Raw genomic sequence first — 23,345 nt, 5'->3', positions numbered from 1 at the left:
TTGCCTCAATCTCTCTAAGAAGGTCAGCTGCAATCCGATGACAAATGTGAAAAGTTGTGGAACAAATAAACTACTTGTTAGCACTAAGAAGCTAACAAGGTGGTAAGTAAAAGTCAACATAGATTTGTCAAGCACAAATCACATCAGAGCCAACTAATTTTGTTCTGTTATATGGGAATGCACCTCCTGCCTCAACAGAAGAGAAGTATTAAACTTGATGGTATAAAGAGATACAGGCTGCATTAACTGCTCTAAAGGAGCTGGAAACTGGTAGACAAAGGCATGCAGAGTGTTATCTGTGCTAGAAAGATGCAACAAATAAGAGAAATATTTACATTTCTTGACATTTTTAGCATGATTTTGGTAGTGAAAATAAATTAAATTCAGTGAAAGATTGAGGTTTAGATACCTATACAATAACTCTATTTTTCTAGGAAATGGAATTATGCAAAACTTAGAGAAATGACACATTCAGAGGTATGATAGTGGTATTTTTTTTCTGAAAAAAAGCTTAAGTCCATTCTAACTGTCATAGAATCCCAGAGTGGTTTGGGTTGGAAGGGACCTAAAAGGCCATCTCATTCCTCCCCCTGCCATGGGCAGGGACACCTTCTGCTCACCCAGGCTGCTCCAGCCCAGCCTTGGACACTTCCAGGGATCCAGGGTTTCTCTGGGCAGCCTGTGCCAGGGCCTCCCCACCCTCACAAGGGAGAATTTATTCCTGATATCCCATCTAAACCCACTCTCAATGTAAAGCCATTCCCCCTGGTCCTCTCACTCCAGCCCTTGTAAAGAGTCCCTCTCCATCTTTCCTGTAGGCTCCCTTCAAGTTCTGGAAGGGGCAGTTAGGTTACCCTGAAGCCTTTTTTTTCCAGGCTGAGCAATCCCAGTTCTCTCAGTCTTTTGAGTATGGAAAAGGATAAATAAATTTGTCTTATTTTTTCTTTATGAAGTTTATGTTTAAACATGTGAATGTTTTTCATTCTGCCTGCATCTTCAAGCAGTTACCCTATTTTACACACCACTGGGATTTAAAATTTTCTTGTCATCTAGAAATATCCTTAATTATGGAGAGTGAATAGAACAAAAGAGAAACTCTGATGTGATTGAATATGAAGATCTGGGGGCCTAAGCAGTAATTATGCATGGGAGATGTGTTGTGCATATTTCTGCTGGTAACTCCTCCACCTGCCTCCTCCTACTCACTGAGCCTTTGCCATTCCCGTTATAGCACCGACCTCGTCGTGACTGGGGGACTGGGAGATGTGCTCAGTGCCTGTGCTGCTGCTGCTGCTGGGACTCACTGAGCAGGTCCATGTGGGCATTCTCATACACAAACTGTTCAAACCCTTGGTTTGTTGCCCGATTGATAAATGACACAAAACTCAGATAAGTTTTGTGGGTGCTTTATTAAGGGCCTGGGGAGCTTGGGGGACTCATGTCCCAAAATCCCGAGCCCCCAAATTCACGTATGGGTGCTTCCCTCTTATACATGCGATTCGCAACAAAGTCTCCAAGAAACAGTTTCCCGTTCCCCTTGCCTGGTCACAGACCCCTTGTGATACATTCCTTGGTTCACAAACAAGATCATTAATCCTCTGCTTATCTTATTCTAAGAGCATTGTATGCTGCCTCCAGACAGGTTAGCATTCTTACTTTCCTGCACTAGTTTAATTATTTATTAAATCCCTAAGACTACCTGCTAGGTTACACACAAAACCCAACACACTTTCAACTGCTACAAAACTACTTTTTAACAAACCAGTTCACACACAACTCACTATAATTAAATATTTTGCTAAATTTCTTTTCTTTTCCAACAGGTTGAGAGACCAGGTGTTCTCTGCAGTGTCTGTTTTAAATATCTGCCATGTCTTTGGGGTGAGACAGGATTGTAAACACTGCAACACGGGCTAGGAGTTTGATTGGGAAACCTCTATTTCAGTGTTAAAATCTAAAAGCTGTAGCCAAAATGAGAAAAAACATAAGCTTGCTCTTTAAAGCTCTTGCTAATAGGTGATACAGAAAGATGTTTTTTGTGGAAATGTTCTCAGCTTGTGGGTGGATGATGGGGAGAATGTGAGCAGTACAGTCTGTCCCAAGTCTTGTCTTAAGGATTTAGCACCATTGACAAAGCAGTTCTCAGGAGAGAAACATGGTTTGGAAACATAATTATGGACTGAAAAAACGCCCTGGGTCTCCAGCAGGATAGTTGGATTCAGCTGCTCAAAAGTCATCTGACATAAAATCATCTGCCCCTATTTTTCAAGGCTGAGTCAAATGTTCAGTGGCAGTGTTTGGCTGTTAGTACTGCTCTGCAGTGGGGTTTGGTGGTAACTGCAGAGGCAATGGAAATAATGATTTCCTATTTGTAACTCCTCTCTGGATCTTGGGTCATTTTCCAACCAAATTATTTTCTGTGATAAAAATCAGCAGATAAATGTGTAAACAGTTCAAGATGCTAAAGGGATAAAATTATTAGAGAACGTAGTTATCCATTTAAATGTGTCCTTGTAAACAAGTAAACTTCTGGGGCATGACCAAACTGGGTTTGGTTTAACCAGTGTGTGAATGTTAGAAGTTTTCTCAAGCTGCTACTCATTTGTACAACCTAGTCCTGTAGAAGCCCCAGTACTGCACTTGAGTGGCTAGGGGAGGCTGGAAGAAGAGAATGTTTGTGCCAGTGTTTAGGTAGAGTAGAATGAAATGCACCACTTGGAACTGCTGGATTTAGAAATGATGAATTTGTAGGGAATTTGGTTTTCACTCTTTCTGTAGTAGGAGTTTCAGAGCCACAGTATTCCTGGTTCAGACGTCAGAATACAAATCTGTACCAAGCTGCTGAAGGTTACCTTGACAAATTTGACAGGAATCCCTCATCTCTGTTTGTATTTGTTGATGGCCGTTAGCTCCATGGTTCTCATCATCATTTAGTCTTTTTTTTTAAATTCCTTTTTAACTGTCAATAGGAATGTATATCAGCTTCTAAAAATTGTTAGCAGGAGCAGTGTAGCTAAAATTACATTGTGCTTACACATGCCATCTTGAATAATTTTTCTGTAGCACTTGCTAATTGCAGACAATTACCACTCTCAGGAGCTTTCATTTCAAACACTGTGCCAACATGTGAAATGCAATGGCAAATTTCCCACAGGTCCTGTCCGAGAAGGGGTTTGAGTCCCCTCAAAGCTCTGATGTGCAGGATCAGATCCTTAAAGCAGGAACACCTGTTCAGAGCAGCCCTGCCTGCCCAAGCCAGGGCTGTAGAACTTGTACATGTCCTGGACACCAGAATCTGCTTGGGCAGATGAAGAGGGGGGCAGGTGGAATAAAAAATGGTAAGACTGGCATTAATAAGGTCAGAAAGAGGAAAGAAGGGTCACTGGGTAGATAGATATGGTTGAAGTTGAATAGCTGAAAGAGAAGTTGTTAATTAACATGGAGGGACCTGCAGTAAAAACTGTGTCAGCCTGACTGCATTCTCTCCCAGGATATGGGACTGACCTGAAGATCCTTTTTCTGAATTGTTTCTCTCAAGTAATGGCTCTGGGAGTGCTGGGACCATGTGTAGGCATTTATCCCCAGTTAGTTGCTTTAAAATATTATCATGTTCCTTTATTGCCAGTTGCTATGTAAGGAAGTAGAAAATTATATTTTACTTTTATTGTGCAATATGCGCTAAATTTTCCTTTTGTTATGTTTTTAATAGCATAGCTATTTTAAAATAGAAAATTTATCTCATTCACTGACAGCATAATGATTTGGCTGCTGGGAAAAAATAACTTTGTATCACTCAGAATTATTCCTTTAATATTCAGAAAATTTTCTTAGGGATTAACCTTACCAACTAATGAGTTTTTTCTTCTGCTTAGTCATGAAAAAACCCATCTTTATATTTTTACCTGTCTTTTAGCAATCTGATCTATTGGGATAGCTAATCCTCCCTCAGCTCCTCCTGTACTTCAGTTTGTTGTGGCTTTCGTATTTCAAGGGAAGTATTTTTCTGAGTTTTGTGCAATAGATAAATTCATAGCAATAGTAATGGGAGCAGCATGAGCTTTTCACCCTTCTCAAGGTGAACTTCCTCAAAAGCCAAGCAGGCATTAAGAAATATTGCTACCCACAGCAAAGGCCTTGTTCTGCTCACTGCGGTGACCATGGAAAATCTGTGTGTCTCTGAAGTCTGCTGCACACAGACAGCTGGGACAAAGAGCCTTTCTGGTAGAATGTAGAACTTCTGAAAAATGCAAGTTTTGTCATCACTGAAGGCAAAACCTGTGGAGTATTTTATAAGGCTTTTTGGTGGCTAGATTTTTAGGAAAGGATACAGGAGGAATGATGCATTTTCATTTTCTTTATTGGTTGCTTCAACTGACTTTCATTACCTGGATCTTTCTGGAATCTGCATTTGCTTGGTTTTCCTATTTATTCTCTGTCTTAATAGTGTATGCAAAAGAAACTGCTGCTGTCTGGATTTGTGTTTGAAAGTTGCTGTAAGACATGTAAGTGGTGTCATTAAATTTGTTAATTCTTTTCTATAAGATTACTATTTTCCCTAGTTCCTATGGAATTATTAATATGTAGCTATTCCAAAGCAGGAGCTTTTACAAATATCCATCTTATTTTGAATGTCTCACCACCACCGTCCTCCTTCCCCCACTAGTGGGGGCTTTTTGGCTTTTTTTTTTTTTTTTGTGGTTGGGGATCAAGTATGACGTACAAATAGGCAGGGATATAGAGTTTTCTACAGAGTTATTTTGATTTTTTAGCTGTTAACAGAAAGAAATCAATGAGTTGCAGGCATTGGAACTTCCTCCCTTTTCCTGCTCAGGAGGAATTGACAATGTGTTGTGAACACACAGCTGGAAGAAATTCTGCTCACGTGAGGGCAGCGGGGAAATCTGTGTTCTTTAAATGTGTAAGTGAGCTCAGAGAAAGCACTTCCAAGTAATTTTATGTCTGTAGGAAGGCTCAGTGGATGGAATCCTCTTGTTGTGCTTCAGCTCTTTCTGTGGGGAAATTCCCCCTCAAAAGCCAGGTCTGTGTTCCTGACAGAAGTTGTCATGTGCAAAGCTCTTGTAGAGCAGAAATTAAACGTGACAGCTGCTGTACCAGACCTCAGAACCATTAGCTTCTCCCAGGGTAGAGATGGTGATAAAATCCTTATTCTACAAAATACCTGTAATCCAAAATTAGAAGTCTTCCCTGCAAAGCTTCCCTCACCTGCCACCTGGCAGGGTCAGTCTGCCTTGCCTTCCATTAGTTAAAATCGCCATCACTGGGGAATTGCACTCAATGACTGAAGTCTCTCTCTCTCTCTTTTTTTTTTTTTTTTTTTTTTTCCTTTTTAAATAGAAGCCTTTTCTAGTTGACAGAATTCCTTTCAGGAACAAAAATATGTACCTTTCATGATGGAAATAACACAAAAATCCTTATGATGGTGTCAAATGTTCAAGTGTGGCAGAGTCATGAGAAGCTAAGGAGAATGTAATTGGTGCTTAGCTGCCTTTCCCCTGCAAGCCTCAATAACACTTTAACATTGTGGTGGTTTTCCCTTGAACGTGGCAAGAGAAATGACAGGTAGTTATTTTCACTATTTTCTGTTTCCATGGAAACCCAGTGTTTGCAGTAACAGTCTTACTGTAAGCTCTGTAATCCTCCCCTGGGGCTTCTCGCCAATGTGGTAATTTAATAATTCATGAGCATTAAGCCCGAATTTGCTAGGAAGCAAACTGTGTTGCTTGGAGCCGTTTTCTCAGGGCCAGATTGATTTCCCTCACAGATTCAGTGTTCTTTTCTCTAAGATGTCTTTATAAAATACAATCCATAAACCAAAGCAGTGTACTGTGCCTCAGTTGTTTGTGCAAGCGGGGTTATTGCAGAGCTTCTGGACAAGACAGCTCAGGAAAGAACTCTCCTGCCTCCCCCGGCAAAACAAAGGGGAAAAACCAAACACCCTGTGTGTGCACTTGCCTGAAAAGGAAGATTGTTAAAGGAAGATTGTTAAGCAGTCCATGAGTCACTGCTGAGACAGTGAGCAAACTGAAAGTTCAGCAGAGGTGATGCTCCTGTCTCCAGGCTCGGCAGTGACCGCTGTCCATGATGGATTGCCCAAACACTGCTGGGATCTGGGACATGCTGGTGGTTTACACTGGAAGTGGGAATTGAGTTCTTCACAGACATGGGTCCATTCTGTGCACATGCTCTGGCTTCCTCTCACACTGAGAATGGAGACTCATTCTGTGGAGCTCTGGGAGATTTTGTTATTAGGTCAGTCTTACAGCAGCTGTAAGAGCCTAATTTTTTTCCCCAAGAGGATGAGCAAAAATTAGCAATTCTAAAAGATAATCATGATGAACAGAAAATAAACTTGAAAAGCTTTTTCAGAGGATACTTCTACTGCTTAAATGATCTTTCAAGAGTAAAACCAATTCTTTTTCACAATGGGAAATTACTAAAATGTCATTATAGGTGCGTGCTTTCTTCATGAACATGAGACCATGGCCATGAAATAGAGTTCAGAAGGCCTGAAGTGAGGCTTGTTTCCTTTTTAGAAAGTTCCTACAGAGTGTTCTCAGAAGTATCAGGCTGCAGTGCTGTCCTGATGTGACCGTTTCAATCACTGACTGTGGTAATGTTCTTGCAGTCGACAAACTTGAGAGATTGGAACAAATTTCCAAATTCCAATTTCCAGTTTGGCCAATGGAATGAAAATAAAAGTCTATTTTTTTCTTCTGTGAAGTTGTGCAAGCAAATATGAGAAGTCTCATGTGGTTATCATTAACTGTATTGCAGGGTGCAGCACAAATGGAAAGCCAGGACAGTAGAGCCTGATTTTCCCTCAGCCTCCAAATAGGATGGTGGAGCAGTAATTGCTTTCTGGAAAACTGGCTAATGCTGCTCTCCTGGGGCTTTAAAACTTCGGCTCTGCTGGGTCAGTGCACTTCCTTTTTGATACAGGAGCAACTTTCCAAGTTAATCCATGCACATATTAGCTTGACCAAACTGTAAGGTTTTGAGACTGTAGCTCAGTTTCTCTCCCCTTCCCATTCCCACCAAGCCCCAGGGATCTCTTTCATGGTGTTTAATTCATGTTTTGAAACAAGCTAATTTTTTAAAGAAAATGCTTTGATCCTATACCAGTAATTCCTAACATAATTCCATTCATCTGGCCAACATATTGTTTTTGTAGAGCTTGTACACACAGGGGCAGCAAGAGTGCAGTGTTTGATGTCACTGTTGAGGTAAACTTCCTGACATGTGGTGTGTGCACCAAGACTGGGATATTTTGAGGGGAATTGTTGGCAAGGTTTAACTGCCATAGAGTGACCAGCTCATCCCAAGCTCTCTCCTGGATGGGCTGTGTGGAGCTGAGCTTGCTCAGGAGATTTATCTGGGACAAAATAAGGTGCTTTTACAGTAGCACCTTCAAATGTTTATGGTGCTCGTATGCCAGCTCAAATGTTAGTCTAGAATTATTGTCAGGTGTGTTAACATTCTTTAAAGAAAAGATAGACATTTTTCAGGAAGGAGGGCAGAGGGGAAATGAAATAATATCATGGTTATCATTTGTTTTTTAACCAGTAACACTGAAGGGAGATGAACTGTCCTGGCTAGGTAAGTGCTTGTAACTTATTCCTGCAAACTTCTGGCTTCTATGGCAGCATTTTCAGATTTTTGTTCCTGAGTTTGTATTTTGCATGCAGGCAAGGTTTTACATTATACTGAAAATGTCAGAAAGAAACCTGAGGAGGCACCAAGAGAAGATCAAAGTCTAAAATACAAGTTGTCATATGATCTTTTCCACTACCACATTACCCCTTTCCTGAGCACTTCTTCATGCGTCATGGACCAATATGTATTTTTAAAATAACCTGTGTTCTTAAAAGGGTTGGCCAAATGCTGAATTGTGAAAACCCAATTAAATACAGCTTTTGAGAAACGACTGAGGTATTTTAATAATATTGGGGGTTTTCAGTGTTTCCCCCAGTTTTCTCTGGAAATAAGAAGCACTGAGGAGAATAAGAAAAACTAGGGGGCATTTGTATATTTGTACCTTCTCCCTTTCAGTGGCACATTGGAATGGAGAGGGTGAAGAGGGTGAAGGAGGTTTTGTTTCTGGGAGAAATAGCTCCTGGACCATTACTTAAGACGAGGGAAGGGTATAAGATGTGAGGTTTCTGCCTAAGGGGATTGAAGCCCTAATGTGCTGCTGTTACTGCTTCAGAAAACCAATCTCCTATTCTTTGTTAAAGAATTAATTTTTTTAGTCTGTGTTCTTTATCACCAGTCTGTAGGGGGGTAAAATATAAGAAAATAAAGATAATGTAGAAGGTAATCTTACCCCTAAGGAGCTGCAGCTGGGCCAGTTATCAAAGATTAGGAACAGGCCTGACTTTAACAGGCCACAGCTGTAAGCAATGAGAAGAAGATGCTATAAAAGAGTGGGGTGGCTGGGTGAGAAGGGGAATTGGTGTCAGTGGCTGCTTTGTGAAGAAGAAAGAGTCAGTGCTCTGAGGAGTTGTCCACGAGAAACACCAAGAAGGTTTGGAACTCTTGTTTCATATGAAACTTGAAACAGAAAATTGAATTGGAGACTGGTGTTGTCATCTTATTGCAGGTGTCCATACTTTGGCATTATGCATGCATTAATGCTGTACCTACATTCCCAAACTGATGCTCAGTCAGGATTTTTGCCTTGAAACCCCCCCAGTAATGAAATGTGCCCATGAATGAATACAAGGGGCTCACCAGTCCAGCCCAAGCTCTTTGCCAGCCCTTTCCTTTTGTTGTCATCTTCACACTTTGTGTGAAGAACATCCCAAACAAACCTTAACAACAAAAACTCCTTGGGGGCACAGTGCCACTCCTGCTCACCAACAGGGAATTTTGTCCCTGTTTGCCCCCTTTTTCATGCTGAAAATGTTACATCCCAACCCAGTGATGGCTTCCTTCCTTTCTGCAGAGTTCAGAATGGTTCTGCTTTTCAGTCACTTTGGGGAAGCCAAGAAGTCAGACACTACTCTCCTTTCATTTTTCCTCCTTTTCAAGTGAAGGAACAAGAAGCTGTTTGACTTTGCTTGTCAGAGCAGTGGTTCTTATATTTGAGTAGCTGTAGCAATTGCTAATCATGAGAGTGATTGTAAACCCTGGCTTAGTGCTGCACAAGAGGTGGTTTCACTATGATGTGAATTAGCACAGGAGGAGATGTTGCAATTAGAGTAATTGAGGCTTACTTACAGCATATAGGAGAAAGAGGAATAAATAAGCTTTTGTTTAAGATACTGCTTCTGATGTGGCACCTCTTGGGTCTGAGCTCAGCAGGGTAAAATGTTAATTTTTTTCTCAGTTTTGATGAATTTATCTCCAATTTTATGCAAAAGAACTGATTTTGTTGTATATTCAGAATAGCTGAAAACTTTTATTGGGTTGTTGGTTTTAGTTGTGGGTGTTTTGTGGGTTTTTTTGGCTTTGGGCAGCAGTAGAATCAAGCAGTCAGATTGCATCTCAGTACCTCCCATGCTTCATTTCCACCACATTTGGCAGTTATTACTACTGGGTTTTTAATTAATTTCCACATGGAGTTTATTCAGATTTGATATTTCAGTCTTACTAAACTAGGATTTATTGTTGCCTGAATTCTGTGCATGCTCTTATCCTTGTGCAGAGAATAAAATTGAGGAAAAGACACACTGGAGACTTAACTTTTTCCAAGGACATAGCTCTTAAAAGAAGAAATTAAGCTACTGAATTCCCATTAAGTTTCTTGACCCTAAATGTGTGTATTTTTGTCTAAAAGCAGACCTGCAATGATAGATGAAGGCAGTGGATTTTCAGGTCATTGGAAACAGGGTTATTCTTCCAGATTTGCTTTGACATAGAAATAAATTTGCAGTTGTAAAATGGGAAGCAGCTGACTAACTAGTTCATAATGTGGGTCACCAGTGTAAAAAAGGTTCCAGTCCTGTTCCAGCAACCCTGACAGTATCAGCACCACTGAGACCTTAGCAGAATAATAACAGAACAGCAGAGCAGTAGTAAGCTGTTCTTGATCAGTAGTAATATCAAAGATTAGAGGAATGCTGGAGATGAGAAACAAACCCACAAGTTTAGGAGAAGTGATGTGAAAGGATAAGAGGGAGAGCTGGAGCTGGCTTGGTCCTTTGGGGTGGCCTCTTGGCACTGCTGCCTTGTCACTCTCTGCCTCCTGTCCTTGGATCTCCTTTGGCCAAATGCCTCTTCCTGTTCCACAGTTCTCAAATGCTGCAGTTGACTCAAAGTCCCTTTAATTATTTATTCACACAAACTCAAGAGGACTCTAAATGAAGGGAAGGAATGTAAAGGTTGTTACTGCAGTGGTGCTGGAATAAGGGAACAGGTGATCAATAGGCAGGTGAGGGGTGGTGGCTGCTTCATTTCTTGAAAAGCACTGGAATAGGGGGACAGGAACCAGATTTTCTCCATGGCTTTAACAAGGAAAAGATGAATTGCAAATGTTAAAAGATTTCCACTTATTAATGGAGGAAAGCCTTGCAAGGGACCATCAAGTGAATCTCCAGGATATCCCTCTTTGGGTGCTTTAAAAGCACACTAAGCAATCTTTTGTTAGTGAATGAAACCCATACAGGCAGCTCAGCTCAAAGACTTGGCAGCCCCTTCCCTGCCATTGTCCGAGGGACAGTCTGCACAGGATTTTGTGGCACATAGTACTGCATTCAGCTGCTGTATGAAAATGAAATGCTCATTAGAGCTGAAATAAAATAATTTTAAAAACCCATTTTGAAAGTTCAAGACTACATCTTACTGGAAATTTCAAATACAATGTGTAACATTGATTTGTGTTAGGTAGATATAGATAGCTGTGAAGATGTAATGTTGTTGTAATGTGACTGTCAGTGTAACATTGTGAAGGTCTAGTATTGTCCTGCTCTCCACTTAACACATCACAAAATTACTGAAAGAATGGATTTTACCATGTCATTAAAGCATTTGGTGAAATGTTCTTAACTTACTGACATCTCAAAAGAATTTTGAAATATCTGTTTCTTATGGATTTCTTTGTGGCATTTTAGCAGTCTCTGAGGTTATAAGCATTGGTAGCAAATTAATTAAAATTATAAGTGAATGGGGTTGTGGGATACATGGAGATTGGAGTAATAGTGAGTGACAGGGCGAGTGAAACAGCCAGAGAGGGATGATCTGGATTGATGAGCATCATTTACTTACATAAATTATCATGCAAAGGTGTATAATGAGATGTATGGGTCATGCTTGAGAATTAAGGACCATTTCAACAAAAGTAATAATTCTGAAAATATCTCAGTGTTTATAATGGACAGGTCACATGAGCTCTCAGCATAAATCTGTGTGGAAGGGCTAAGAGATGATGTCTGATAAATCGCAGTTAGACTGAGCAGGAGCTTGGCTTCACCTATGTGGAACCCCCAGATGTGTGTGTGTTCATGGTGCAGGTGGTCTCAGTACCAGACTGTTACAATCTTACAGCTTTAGAACTGTTCCTGAAATGCTGTTGAAAAATTTCGCTGTGGGTGAGTTCTACAAAATGATTCCAGCACTTTTTCTTGGATTTTTAACGGTGTTTAATTGCTTATTTGTGTGTGGGGATATCACTGCTATCCCTGCCCTGCAAAAAATGAGTTTCTCTAAAGGGCTCTTTAATGCAGAAGGGTGACAAAAAGCAGTGGCTGTGCACTGAAATCAGGCATTTCCCATGGTCCATGTGCTTTGACAGCAGGGATGAGTGGCCCTTGGAGCAAGCTGCCAAAGGAGGTAGTGTGAACTCTGGGCTTTCATTTTCTTCAGGCCAAGGGTGGATAATGTACAGGCAAATGTATCTAATGAAGGTTACTGGAGTTGATACAGTTGTACTGGATAGGATTGAAAGGATCTGTGATTATTGGAAGATTTAATAATCTCTCTTGAAAGCTCTCTCTTTATTTCTGTGAAAATCTAGGAAGAAAACTGTGGTCAGTACTTAGGGGGCTGTTGCACACTAGGGAAAAATTGCTCATCAAACTTACTTTTACACATAAATTCTCTGTCTTAGGAAAAAAAATACAAATGTCTATGTCTTACCATGCATTGTGAGTATTGTTCATTTTGCAGTCTGGCTGAACGTGCTGGTTTTATTCATCAAAGGGCTGCTTAATTTGATTGGTAAGAGTTATATAAATTGAACCATAATGTATTTGAATTAATGTCTTGCTTCTAGAAATGCTCTATGTTGAAGGAGATTGCTTAATTGGTGTTCTTGTAACTTCTAGTTTTGAGTGGATTTTAATGAACTCAGATTTACCAAAGGCAGTGTACCTCTCAGCAAGTTTGCCTTAGCCTTTGCCTGGAGGAGCTGTAATGTGTACAGGTTCTGTGCTTCTTATGTTCACATTATTTTAATGTTATTGCATCATGAATATGCATCACACGATGTTTTCACATGCAGACTACTTACTATTAGAAATCTGTGCTATTCCATGTAATTTTGTATAGACAGTGAATACTGTTGTATAGACTTTGGAATTATAATGACCACTGCATCTTTTTATAATGACACCCAAATCTACCTGTTTTTTTCTGTTGATGTACAGGAAAAGCTGATTGGTTTTTTACCATTGTTTTTCAGTGAGAGGTTCATGGTGAGGTTAAACAAGAACGGAGGCCCCAGGAACCCGGAGAAGATCGATCGAATGTGTGCGCTTTTCACAGTACGTGTCTGCTCCCTTTCTTCTCCCCTCACAGCAGTGGGGCTGGAGGTTTCCTGAGGGGAAGGAAACCCAGTTCTTCCTCTGCAATATAATCACTAGAGGAGAAATAATTTCGCAACTTTTATGGTTTTTACTAAATGTTAACATAGAAAGGGAATGTACTTGTAAATTATCTTTATGGCTGAGTATTCTGAAGTACTTGCATTTGTTCCTGCAGACAGTGTGAAATTTTGAATATTTTCATTGGATGTGCTGTGCTCTTTGATAACTGAGCATAGGAAAAGGCTGTGATGGCCCGAACATAAAACAAGACACTTTTTTCTGAATGAAAATCAGACAAGTGTTTTCCCTTGTCCTGTCCCTACCTGCCCTTGTATGAAATTGCTTCTGTGCTGGTCTTAAGTTGTGTTTAAAATTCCCTCAGAATCAGATGTCAGACCATCATTTTATCTGCTACTTCTTCTCAGAAAGAATATGAAAATCTAGAGACACTGAAAGTTAACAGCTCCTCACAGAATAACTGTAAGGCATCTCAGATCCCAAGTGTGATAAACACCTTCCATCATGACTCACCTTTAGTTAGTGCACATGCTGGAAGCTCTGTAGCAGAAGTATTTTTACCTGCAGTGAAGAAAAAAGATGGCAGAGCTTTGGTCCTGGCAGTGACACTCTCTGAGGTCAGGCAGGGCTGGACACTGAGCCAGGCATGGTCCCCAGCACTGTTCCCTTTTCTCCCTTAAGAAGGCAGCAGGATTCCTCCTCTTAGGGAACAGAATAGATCCAGGTGTAAGGATGCTCTGTTCTGTCTCCCTCTGGATCTGAGAGTTGCAGTCCAAAAGTAGCACTGACCTGGATGCTGACATCACTAGCAGTTCTGGTTTTGGTACCATCAGTGAGGTGCTGAAAGCTGAATAAACATCAGCAAGGTGACAGTGTCACCCCAGAGATGGTGACTCAAACCCAGAGTCTGGCCCTGCTGAGAGAAGGTGGGCAGGGGTTAAGGTTCAGCACTGATGTCTGAGTCAGGCGAAAGGCAGGAGTGCAGCTTTAGGAGCTGCCCTAAGGAATAATCCCAAAAGGCAGCACAGGCTTTGGATCAACCTTGGCACTTTCTGGCCTCTGAGGTTTATCAATTTGAAAAGGATTTTCAGCTTCCAACTTCCCCACCCTGACCCGTGCCACACAACCTGGGGTCATGGAACACGTCCTGTTTCTGTCTGTGTGGTGAGCAGTGTCAAACAGTGTTGCTCTGGTGATCTGCCAACCAGCCTTTAAACAGCCTTCAAAAAATAATGATAAATTACACCCAGGGCCATAACACAATTCCAGGAGAGATCTGCTGCATATTCTGAGTAGGGCCAGTGTAGTCCAAGAGCAGCCAGCCCTGGGATTGCAGGATTTGCTAGTGCAGCCCCAGTCCTGACCAGAGATACCTCCTGAGCTCCCTTTCCTGTTACTATAGAAAAATACCAAACCTGCTGCAGCCTCAGCTCTCTAGGGTGCTCAGACTCCCTCAGTGGCTGGTGGAGGTGCTTAGAGTCTCACTCTTCTGCCATAGAATGTGTATTCTACAGAACAAAATTATAATGAATGTATACTCTGCATAACAGGAATTATAACTGGAAAAATTATCTGTGCAAATGATCTTACACCTCTAAAACAGCATTTTTCATCAATGTGTTCAAAGACCTTTCCAAAGTGTTTAGTAAAAGAGCAATAAATATTTGCTTTTTTGAATAACCATTTTATCTGGTTCTATCTTATGATAATTTCTTAATTATCAAATGCTTCTAAGATAAGATAGTTCTGTGATTTTCAGGTCTACTCCCAGGCTTGTGTTCATCTTGACTTTTAATCTATTTCTTTATTTCCTTGCCCTACCTCACCACACCACAGTATCTTTCTAAAACTCTCCTCTTTCCCTAAGGCAAGCAGCCCATATCTTAGATAATTCAAGGGATCCCTGCCTTTTCTTGTTATCTCTGTTACTTCTAAGGGTTCACCTGTCTCCTTGTGTAAGATATCAAAATTACCTAGGCTTGGGTTTTACATCTGCTGTCATATCACAGCAAAGGTGAGAAACCGCTTGCTCTGGAGATCAAAGCTCACTCAAGCAAACCTCAGCCTGTGCACATGTTAGAAACATTCCTGGATCTGAATTAAAATGTAACTACACTCTATAAGGTTGTTATTTTTGTTAAATACCTTATTCTCTGTGACCTGTGAGGTTGGCAGCTGAATTAAATAACTTATTACTGGCAGACAGGTATCCTTGATTCCAGTAGTTTGGGGGTTGTTGTGATGGTGTTTGGGTCTTTTAACACACAATCAGACCTTTCTGGAAACCAGCATTGTAAAGAACTAATCATTATTGTAGAGTAACTCTCTTCCATACCCAATACAGGTGAGAGAATTTAGAGATGATTTTCTAAAAAGCCATTCAGTTAGAATTAGAATGAAATTATGTTGTGTATCAGTCAGGATCGTTTAGGAAGCTCAGAAGGATGTGGGAAATACCCATAAATATCCACCCTGTGGATGCAGTCCTAAGAGTAACCAGTAAGTGTGTTTTATCCTCTCCTGATCCTAGGAGATGTACATGGATTCTCTGCAGAGGAATCATCTCAAAACTTCCTCACAGGGCTTGGGGCTTTTGATTGTTTGCTCCATGTCATAGTAAGAATTTCTTGCCTTGTAAAAAGCCTGTGCTGTACAAACTGAAATGCAAGGCCATCTGGGCCCACATTTTTTGTCTTTTGCCTGTGACACTTTATTTGTGAAATTGGAAAAGCAACTAAAGTGTGAACCCATCAATATGTTCGTGCCCTGCCGTTTTCTGATGTTTTGACAGCTGCCCTTTGAAAAAATAATTCTTTAAATTGCTGTTAATTAGAACTGGTAATCTGATGGTATAATAAAATTCCCCCTGTCAAAGCACAGATATTTTCAGGAATCTATTGCTCTCTAGAGCATTAAGTATTACCTCCAAGTTTTTTTGCTTTATGAAATGTCTTGTCAGGCATTTCTGAGATTAAAACTATGTCAAATCCCTTTTATTGTGGAACTTCATGTCTCCAAGACATGCAAGATAAAGGCTGCCATATGTTACCCTGGTATGTTGGGTGATGGAGAAAGCCTAGAAAGTGTGTTCCCTTCTTGGTGCAGCAGCAAAATCGAGCCTGAGAGGAAATGCTAAGGATGGTTTATGTGCCTTCATTTTCTGGCTCTGGAGAGGCAGATCTGCTGCTTAGCAGCATCCCAAACAGTGGTTCTGCAGCTCCCTGCATATGCTGCCCTGGGAAATGCAGAGCTGCTTTTAGAGAGCAAGGAGGTACAGCCATGAATTTATTACTTGCCTGCTGTAATTCAGCAATGTAACACAATTGGGAAGGGATTGAAACTTCTCCTTAGGATAAATTCCTGCCTAGTTCTGAGTCACTGTGCCAGCTTCTGTTGTGCTGTGTGGCACCATAGTCTGGAGTTGCATTGCCATCATAATCTCACTGGTTGGGCTTTGGGTTCTCAAGTCACATGAGAAAGAAATTCCCTGTGGGATTTAGCTTTCAGCAAAATGCAGGTTTTAATTCTAAATTGGTTCAGATTAGGGATGACAGATCTTAAATGTCCACAGTTTAAATTTCTTCCTCTCTTTATAAAAAATAGCATTATTTCCTTTCACAGTGGTTATAATACCACATAGTTGAGGAGCTTTTTAAAGAAAACCACTATCAGAATCAGAGACTGTTGCAGTTAATTCTTGTGTAAGTAGTACCTGACAATGAGATGGCAGCACTCAGTGGAGAAAGGGGCAGCAGCTGTCACTGCAGAGCACAAGGAGCCTTTTTGCATCAGTCTAAACCAGAGATGAATATTCTCCCAGTACACAGTATCTGTTTCAAGTCTTGTCTGGGAGGTGAGGGGCATAGGCAAAACTGGTTTTTTAGGAAGCAATGTTTCTTAGACCTTTCCTGTAACTAAAAAAATAAAAATGCAGGAGGAATGTATCAGAAGTTCCTGGTTGTTTATGAAGTTATCAGTGAAAAGTACAACATACCAAGGAAATTGCAATTAAGGTGGCTTCTGACATGTGAATGCAAAATTCTGCAGTAATGAGTTATTGAAAAGTATCCTATGTGTATTTTCTTAATTTATTTCTTTCTTTTTAAATTTTTCTCAGAGTCAATAACACTTACTTGTCTTCATTAACTTCAGCTTGGCTTTTGCTCTTCTGTAGGTTCTCCTTTTCCTGTTTGGTTTTTCTTGAAGCTCATTTTTAAAATTCTTGTCCTGGTTTTCTGTAACATAGGATTTCAGAGTTTTCATCCACATTTATAGTTGCAGGCACTTATGTTGGAATGTCTCTCTTTTTTCTGATCTTTCAGGATCTCAGCAGCAAGGACATGAAGAGGGATTTGTACATAGTTGCCCATGTAATCCGAATAGGTACAGTATGATTTAGTGCTTGCAATATATGTAATAAACAGAGCTCTTAGAGTATTTTTAAATGTGTTTTAATTAGCTGATTTTATAATGATTTATACATTTAGAAAACTCAGTCATAGACTGATTGACATTCAGACCATATGGAGCTAAGTGTTAGAAAGTTACTGATGACTGTTTAGCAGTGATTTTGTTTTTCTGAGTCTGAAACAGAATTTTTGATTAAACACTACATCTACAGGAAAGGGACAAAGTAAAAAGGCTTTTTGTTCAATGTCTAAAAATTTCAAATGAGATCTTTTTACTGGTGCTATAGCTGGGTTGCAGGGCAGGATATCAGCCTGTCTGACCATCCACATCGAGTAAATCAGAGGCTGTTAGACAAATATATGCCAAGATTTGTTTGTTGCTGTAGGAGTCTGTGGTGCAAGTACATATTTTGCGTGTGTTAAGTATAATTTATTTTAAATATTGGACCTAAAATGTTAGCAGTGTATAGTAGGAGTAGCAGAGACAGTTTCCTCAGCTGTATTACTGTGAACAAGTGAGAAGAGCAGTGCCATTTTTGTGTTTCAGGTGACTGAAGAATGGGCAGGCAGTGTTTGCAAGGAAAGGGCTTTTAAGCCTGTTGCCAGCCCAGTCACTGCTCACACCCATTACCAGCCACAGGCACCTTTTCTGAAGTACAGCAGCTCTGAGCAGAGCTTTGTGTGTTGTGTGGGGAATGGCAGAGAGCCTTCAGAGCCACAAATGTGTCAGGGAGGTCAGAGTTGCATTATCTGAGTTCCCATGTCATAAGAGCCTACATGTCAGAATTATTGCTCTGTTATCACTGGAGGTGATAAATGAAGCCTGTGGAAAGATGCTGTATTAACCTTGATGCAAGGGCTGGACAAATTATTATATGTAATGTTACAAGTTCACTTTGATTATCACAGTGATTTTTCTGGCCTTGGCATCTTTTGCTCTATTTAAAAACTGCCTCAGTGATAGGCTGTTAATCACTGAGCAGCTTTGTACCTCAGAATTTTCCTTCCTGTGCTCCGAGAAGGGTCCATCCAACCATGATAAACAACCAATATATAATATTACAAGTATTATATACAATATATAATACATTCCCTTAAAGCACATGAATAACATGAGAATTTGTGTCAATAGTGCACTCTAAGGAAGGAGCACAGTGGATCTCTGTGGGTCAGACTGATGAGTACAGCCATATTCTTGGCTCATCCACAGATGATTTGTAGTCAGCCCAGCTGGATGCAAATATGTGTCATGGAGCTGCAAATCAGAGCTGGCCAGACATGATGCTTTTCACTTTGCCCTTAGCTGGTTTTGGCTGAGTGAGGTGTAGCTTCAAATGGACCTCTGGGTTTGAAAAGTTTGAGTGAAAAGCTGTAGTGGGTTGACCAGGTGCCCTCCAAGCCTCTCTGTCACTCTCCTCATCAGCAGGATGGGGCTGGGGAGTAAGTAAGATGGAAGAAGATTCATGGGTGAGGATAAAGGCAGTCTGATAAAGCAAAGGCCACGAGCAGAAGCAAAGGAAAGCAAAAGATTCATTCTCTTCTTTCCAGCAGCCATCAATGTGCAGTCACTTCCCAGGAAGCCAGGCTTCAGTCTGGATAAAGCCAAACCTCCCAGTGACCAATGTCCCCACTCCTTTCCCTTGTGCTGCTGAGCAGATGTCACAAGGTTTGGGACATCCCTTGGCCAGTGTGGCTCAGCTGTCCTGGCTGTGTCCCCTCCCAGACCTGTCCCCCAGGCTCCTGGAGAGGAGACAGCCCTGGTGCTGTGCCAGTCCTGCCCAGCATCCCTGGGCTGTCACCAGCACAGCCCAGCACGTGGGGCTGGGGCAAAAGCAGAGCCAGGCAGGAGTGTCAGCTGCAGCATGGAGCTGAAAGTGCTGGCTGTAAGGAGCAGAGCAGGCAGGATGTGGCTGTTTGTCTGTCCCTGATGTCTGAGTGTCCCTCCTTCCAGGCCGCATGTTGCTCAATGACTCCAAGAAAGGGCCCCCCCACCTGCACTACCGGCGCCCCTACGGCTGCGCCGTGCTCAGCATCATGGACGTGCTCCAGTCCCTCTCGGAAATCAAGGAGGAAAAGGACTTTGTGCTCAAAGTTTACACGTGAGTAACTCCTAGAAGGAAGTTTTTTATTCTTTATTATTATTCCAGCAGCTCATAAAAAATAATGAATGTTATCCACAGATGTTTCAGGTGTGTGAAATGTCTCAGAAGTTATTGAATATTGCCCAAATCTGTGTGACTTGCAAAGCTGCTCTTTTATTAATGTGAATTATTTAAAATCTGCTGAGCTCAAACCCAAAGAAATGTGCTGCATTTCATCTGATGAAGGGAATAATAACTCATGCCTCATCTGCTATTCCCTACCACTCATGGTAACCAACAAAAGCAGTAGAAAACAACTGAAGTCAACAGTGTGTGACCAAAATTCTCAAAACAAATCAACGTTTTTTGAGCAGGAATCTGTCTTCAGTTATTTGTGATTTTGAACTTTGAACTGACATTCTTATTATGAAATATGGTCTCACAGTTGTAATAAAGAGGCCACAGACAAACTGTCTGGAGACTGCAGGGAATATTTAAATCCCTTGTTAGTGAGGATAAATACTGGCAAGATCTGCTTTGCAGATGGGCTGAGGCACAGCTGACACTGCTTTGTGGTCTGTGGCCACTTTTGAGAGTAATAAGATAATTTGGTGGGTTATGGAACTTTGTCATTCTTTGGGATGTGCATTCAGCAGCAGAAAATGTGACCTTTGAGGGAAACTAAATGAAAAAATGTCTTGCTGTTCATTGAAGATTATTGGGTGTCTCTTCATACATTAGAAATCTCTTAAGTCCAAACAAAAGTCTCTCAGAGTCAGCTCTTTCATTACTCTTTTGCCAAAAGTTATGAAAACTGTAGCAAAAATGTCAAGTTATAGGGAAGAAAATGGTCCTCTTTCTTCTCTCTGTTGGTAGAATCTGGCCAGTCTTGGCCTTTTGTCACATTCAGTTCCAGCTTATCTCAGAGCAGTGGGTTTTGCTATATAGTTCTGTTGGCTTTGTAGATATGGTGTTAATGTATTGCAACTGCAACACTCTGAATGTTTACAGAAATGGAACATTCTGATTATTAGATTTCTGTCTTGTCGCCCATTTAGCGCTTCTTTAGCTTCTGAAAAATAGAACAGAAAAACCTTGTTTTGGTTTGGAAACACTGGACTCTGTCAGTGACAAGTGGAGTCACACAGCCCTTTAGAGCAACCCAGTGTCTTGGTACAGTGATGGAATAAAAATCTCAGGAAAAGAGCTTCCCTTTTCTTGCTGCTCATCTGCAGAGTTCTGTTAATGTGGATTCCCTTCACAGCACCCAGAGCACCAACAGTTTCTGCCCAAATTCCTCAGCAGATTTGCACCAGCTGTTCCTCACGTGGGCAGGGAGAGCCCCTGGCTGAATTCAGCTCTGTAATCAGATGCTTGTAATTCTTTATCACTATTATCACTCTCCTGGGCTGCTGTAAGCCTTGTGCATCATTCTTTTATGTTGCTGCTGTTTGCAGTGTTCTGTGTAAACCTCCAGCAGAAATATTCAGGGGGGAGCATGGATATATCTGAGGGGCATCAGCTCGTTCCCTTTGCAGCTTTGATAGCTGTTGGTCTTTCATGACACAGTTGTCACAGATTTGTCTCTTGCATTTCTCTTTGCACATTCCTTTAGCTAACCTGCCTTTTCCTGTTCATTGGCTGCAGTTGAACTGACGGGGTTTTGTCCTTTGGAAATTTAAAGTTGAATATGAGTGCTTTAACAGCACTGAACTGATTTTCTTACCTGCTGCTCTTATTTTGATTACTGTTAAAATGCCTCAGGCCAACTCCTAAACACCATAAAGATGAAGTAAGGAGAGAGGTGTATTTGTACTTTTCAAGGAGCAGTAAAAAGCATTCCTTTTATGCACTATGTGCTTAAAGCTGACAGCTGCCACAAATGAGGCAGCTAGAAAAGCCTTTTCACAGGGAGAAGCTGGAAAAAATTTGAAAGACTGAAAACCTAACAAAGGCTGAAACAAATACATGGTCTGTAAATGGAGACTTCTGCTGAATCCACAAGAGAATGCTTATGGGAGGGGAAAAAAGAAATCAATTTACTTCACCAATCTTTCTCAGCTTGCCTTATTATTTTTAAAGATTTATGTCTGAAAAAATTTTTTTTCTCACAATTGAGATTTTTCTCTTTGTTAATCCCACAGTCATGTTAAAATCTCCCTAAGAGGATAGAGTACCACAGCTGTAGCTATAAGCTCATTATGCAAAAGCATACTTTTATTATTCTTTTTAATATATATGTAAAATAATTTTAAAGTGAGATGAAAGTTAAATTCTCAGTCCATTTTTTCTGAAGTAACTTAATATTTTGTATTAATTTTTATCTTTATTAAAATTTTTTGCTCACTGAACATTAGTCTTTGTGTTCATCTTACAATTTCCCTGAAAACTTCATGCATTTCTCTTCCATATTCACATTTTCTGGGTTTTTTGTTTTTTTTTTTTTTTCCTGTCCTATTTTCTTTGAATCTTTTTTTTCCTCTTCCTCCAGCCCCAGATCTTGAAATTCTTCTCTGTTAATGCCTGAATGCCTTTCCCTTTTGCTGTTCTATTGTTGCTGTTTGCCCAGCTGGACGAGAGCTCCCATCCCATTGCTGTGCCCAGCTGCTGTGGGATGGAAAACATTCCAAATGTGCATTTGCTGCACAGCCAGCCAGCCTCAAAGGTGAAGGATGGCTCAGGAGTCAATTCTTATTTAAAGGAGAAATAGATTCTTTTGTCCACTTGGTATTTGGACAAGTAAAATGTGAGCACAGTAAGACACATTCCAAGTGTTTCCAGGCCAGCCTGTCAAAGCTGGGAGAAGATCTTCCTTCCTGGCATTCAGGAAATACAAAGTGCAGCTTCCCCTGGCACTTGGTACAAAACTGGCTTTAAACTGCCTTTAAGTTGATTTTTGGGTTGACTTGGTTGCAGGTTAATTTGCAGGCATAAGTTACTGGAGGCTGAAACCTCTTTTAACTTGCACTGCATAGCACTAAAAAATCACTGCAAGTTAGACATTTGTCTGTAACTGTGAGGATGGAGGATGGCTTAGAGTATGTACTGTAGATTCTCTTTCTACTTTTAGGAGAATCTTATTTAGAGTAGGATAAATGGCTTCTAATGTGTTGACAATGTGAAGATAATTTTTATTTTTTCTTGATGAGCTGAATTATCACACAACACTACAATTATTGGCAGGGTGTCCTGTCCATTAATGCCTTAGCTCTGTTGTGTTTTGGTTTTGAGGGATTGTTTTTGCAAATAGAGTCAATTTACCATCCTTGGAAGTTCTGCTAGGTCACTCCATGCTGATCTGCCCTTTGTGACTGTGTGGGATCTGGTGTCTCCTCCCAGAAGGGGCACAGTACTTACAGGAGGTGGTCAGTGGAGCAAGTGAAATATTCTCTGTTTCATTTGTTCCAAGTTGTCTCTGTTCCTTTTGCAGTTCTAAGAACATTTGGGGGTGTCAGTAATTGTGCCATCACAGGCTTTGGGGGTTACCTAATTATTCTTGGCAGCACATGGTTTTGCAAGACTGAAGCTGTAGGAAATTACCAGTTCCTACTTGTAGATAGCCTGAATTCCTCCTGCCATGCTGTTCTTCAGTTACATAATGCAGCAAGCAAAAACATCCCCACTGTCTTCACAGGGCTGCTGTGTGTGCTACCCTGGCTGTGCTGACATGTTGTACTCTTGGGGGGAAGCAAAAAAGGGAAAAAATGTTAATATCCTTGGAGAAGTTTTACAAAGTGGTTTTTTTCTTGAAACCCCTAGGAGCTGAAAGCTTGGAGTATTAGCTTTACTTTTTTTTTTAACCTTTAAGAGTCAATAGGACAGAAGTTTAATTAAATGGTTTAATCCAATTGCTTTTCAGGAGAAATGAGATTCACTATTGCTGCTGAGTTAAAAATTGCTGACTTGGTGGGTTATCATTGAATCTTGCTGTGGTAATTTAAGTAAAGCACAGATGTATTTAAAATGCAGTTAGACTTGAGCATCATACTGCTTTGCCTTTCTTTTTAAACAAGTAGCACTCTTTGGGGTAAAGGTGCCATTTTTTTCCCACGGGAGAAGACGATATGGCTCAT

The 23,345-nt window shown here is 40.7% G+C and overlaps 1 protein-coding gene across 13 annotated transcripts in view; it reads left to right on the top strand.

Annotated features, from left to right (window-relative positions):
• DOCK3 (dedicator of cytokinesis 3) overlaps nucleotides 1–23,345 on the top strand; it is a 186,717-nt gene that overhangs the window by 81,379 nt on the left and 81,993 nt on the right. For all 13 annotated transcript variants that reach the window (XM_063164504.1, XM_063164497.1, XM_063164503.1 and 10 more), the window contains exons 10-12: nucleotides 12,641–12,722; nucleotides 17,105–17,165; nucleotides 19,143–19,290. In XM_063164504.1, the coding sequence (XP_063020574.1) occupies nucleotides 12,641–12,722; nucleotides 17,105–17,165; nucleotides 19,143–19,290 (291 nt within the window). The remainder of the gene's footprint in view (nucleotides 1–12,640; nucleotides 12,723–17,104; nucleotides 17,166–19,142; nucleotides 19,291–23,345) is intronic.

Source organism: Melospiza melodia, chromosome 10, assembly GCF_035770615.1.
Source record: "Melospiza melodia melodia isolate bMelMel2 chromosome 10, bMelMel2.pri, whole genome shotgun sequence".
In the NCBI taxonomy this organism is placed as follows: domain Eukaryota; kingdom Metazoa; phylum Chordata; class Aves; order Passeriformes; family Passerellidae; genus Melospiza; species Melospiza melodia.
The sequence above is the reverse complement of the archived record's forward strand: the minus strand, read 5'-3'. Positions and strand labels throughout refer to the sequence as shown.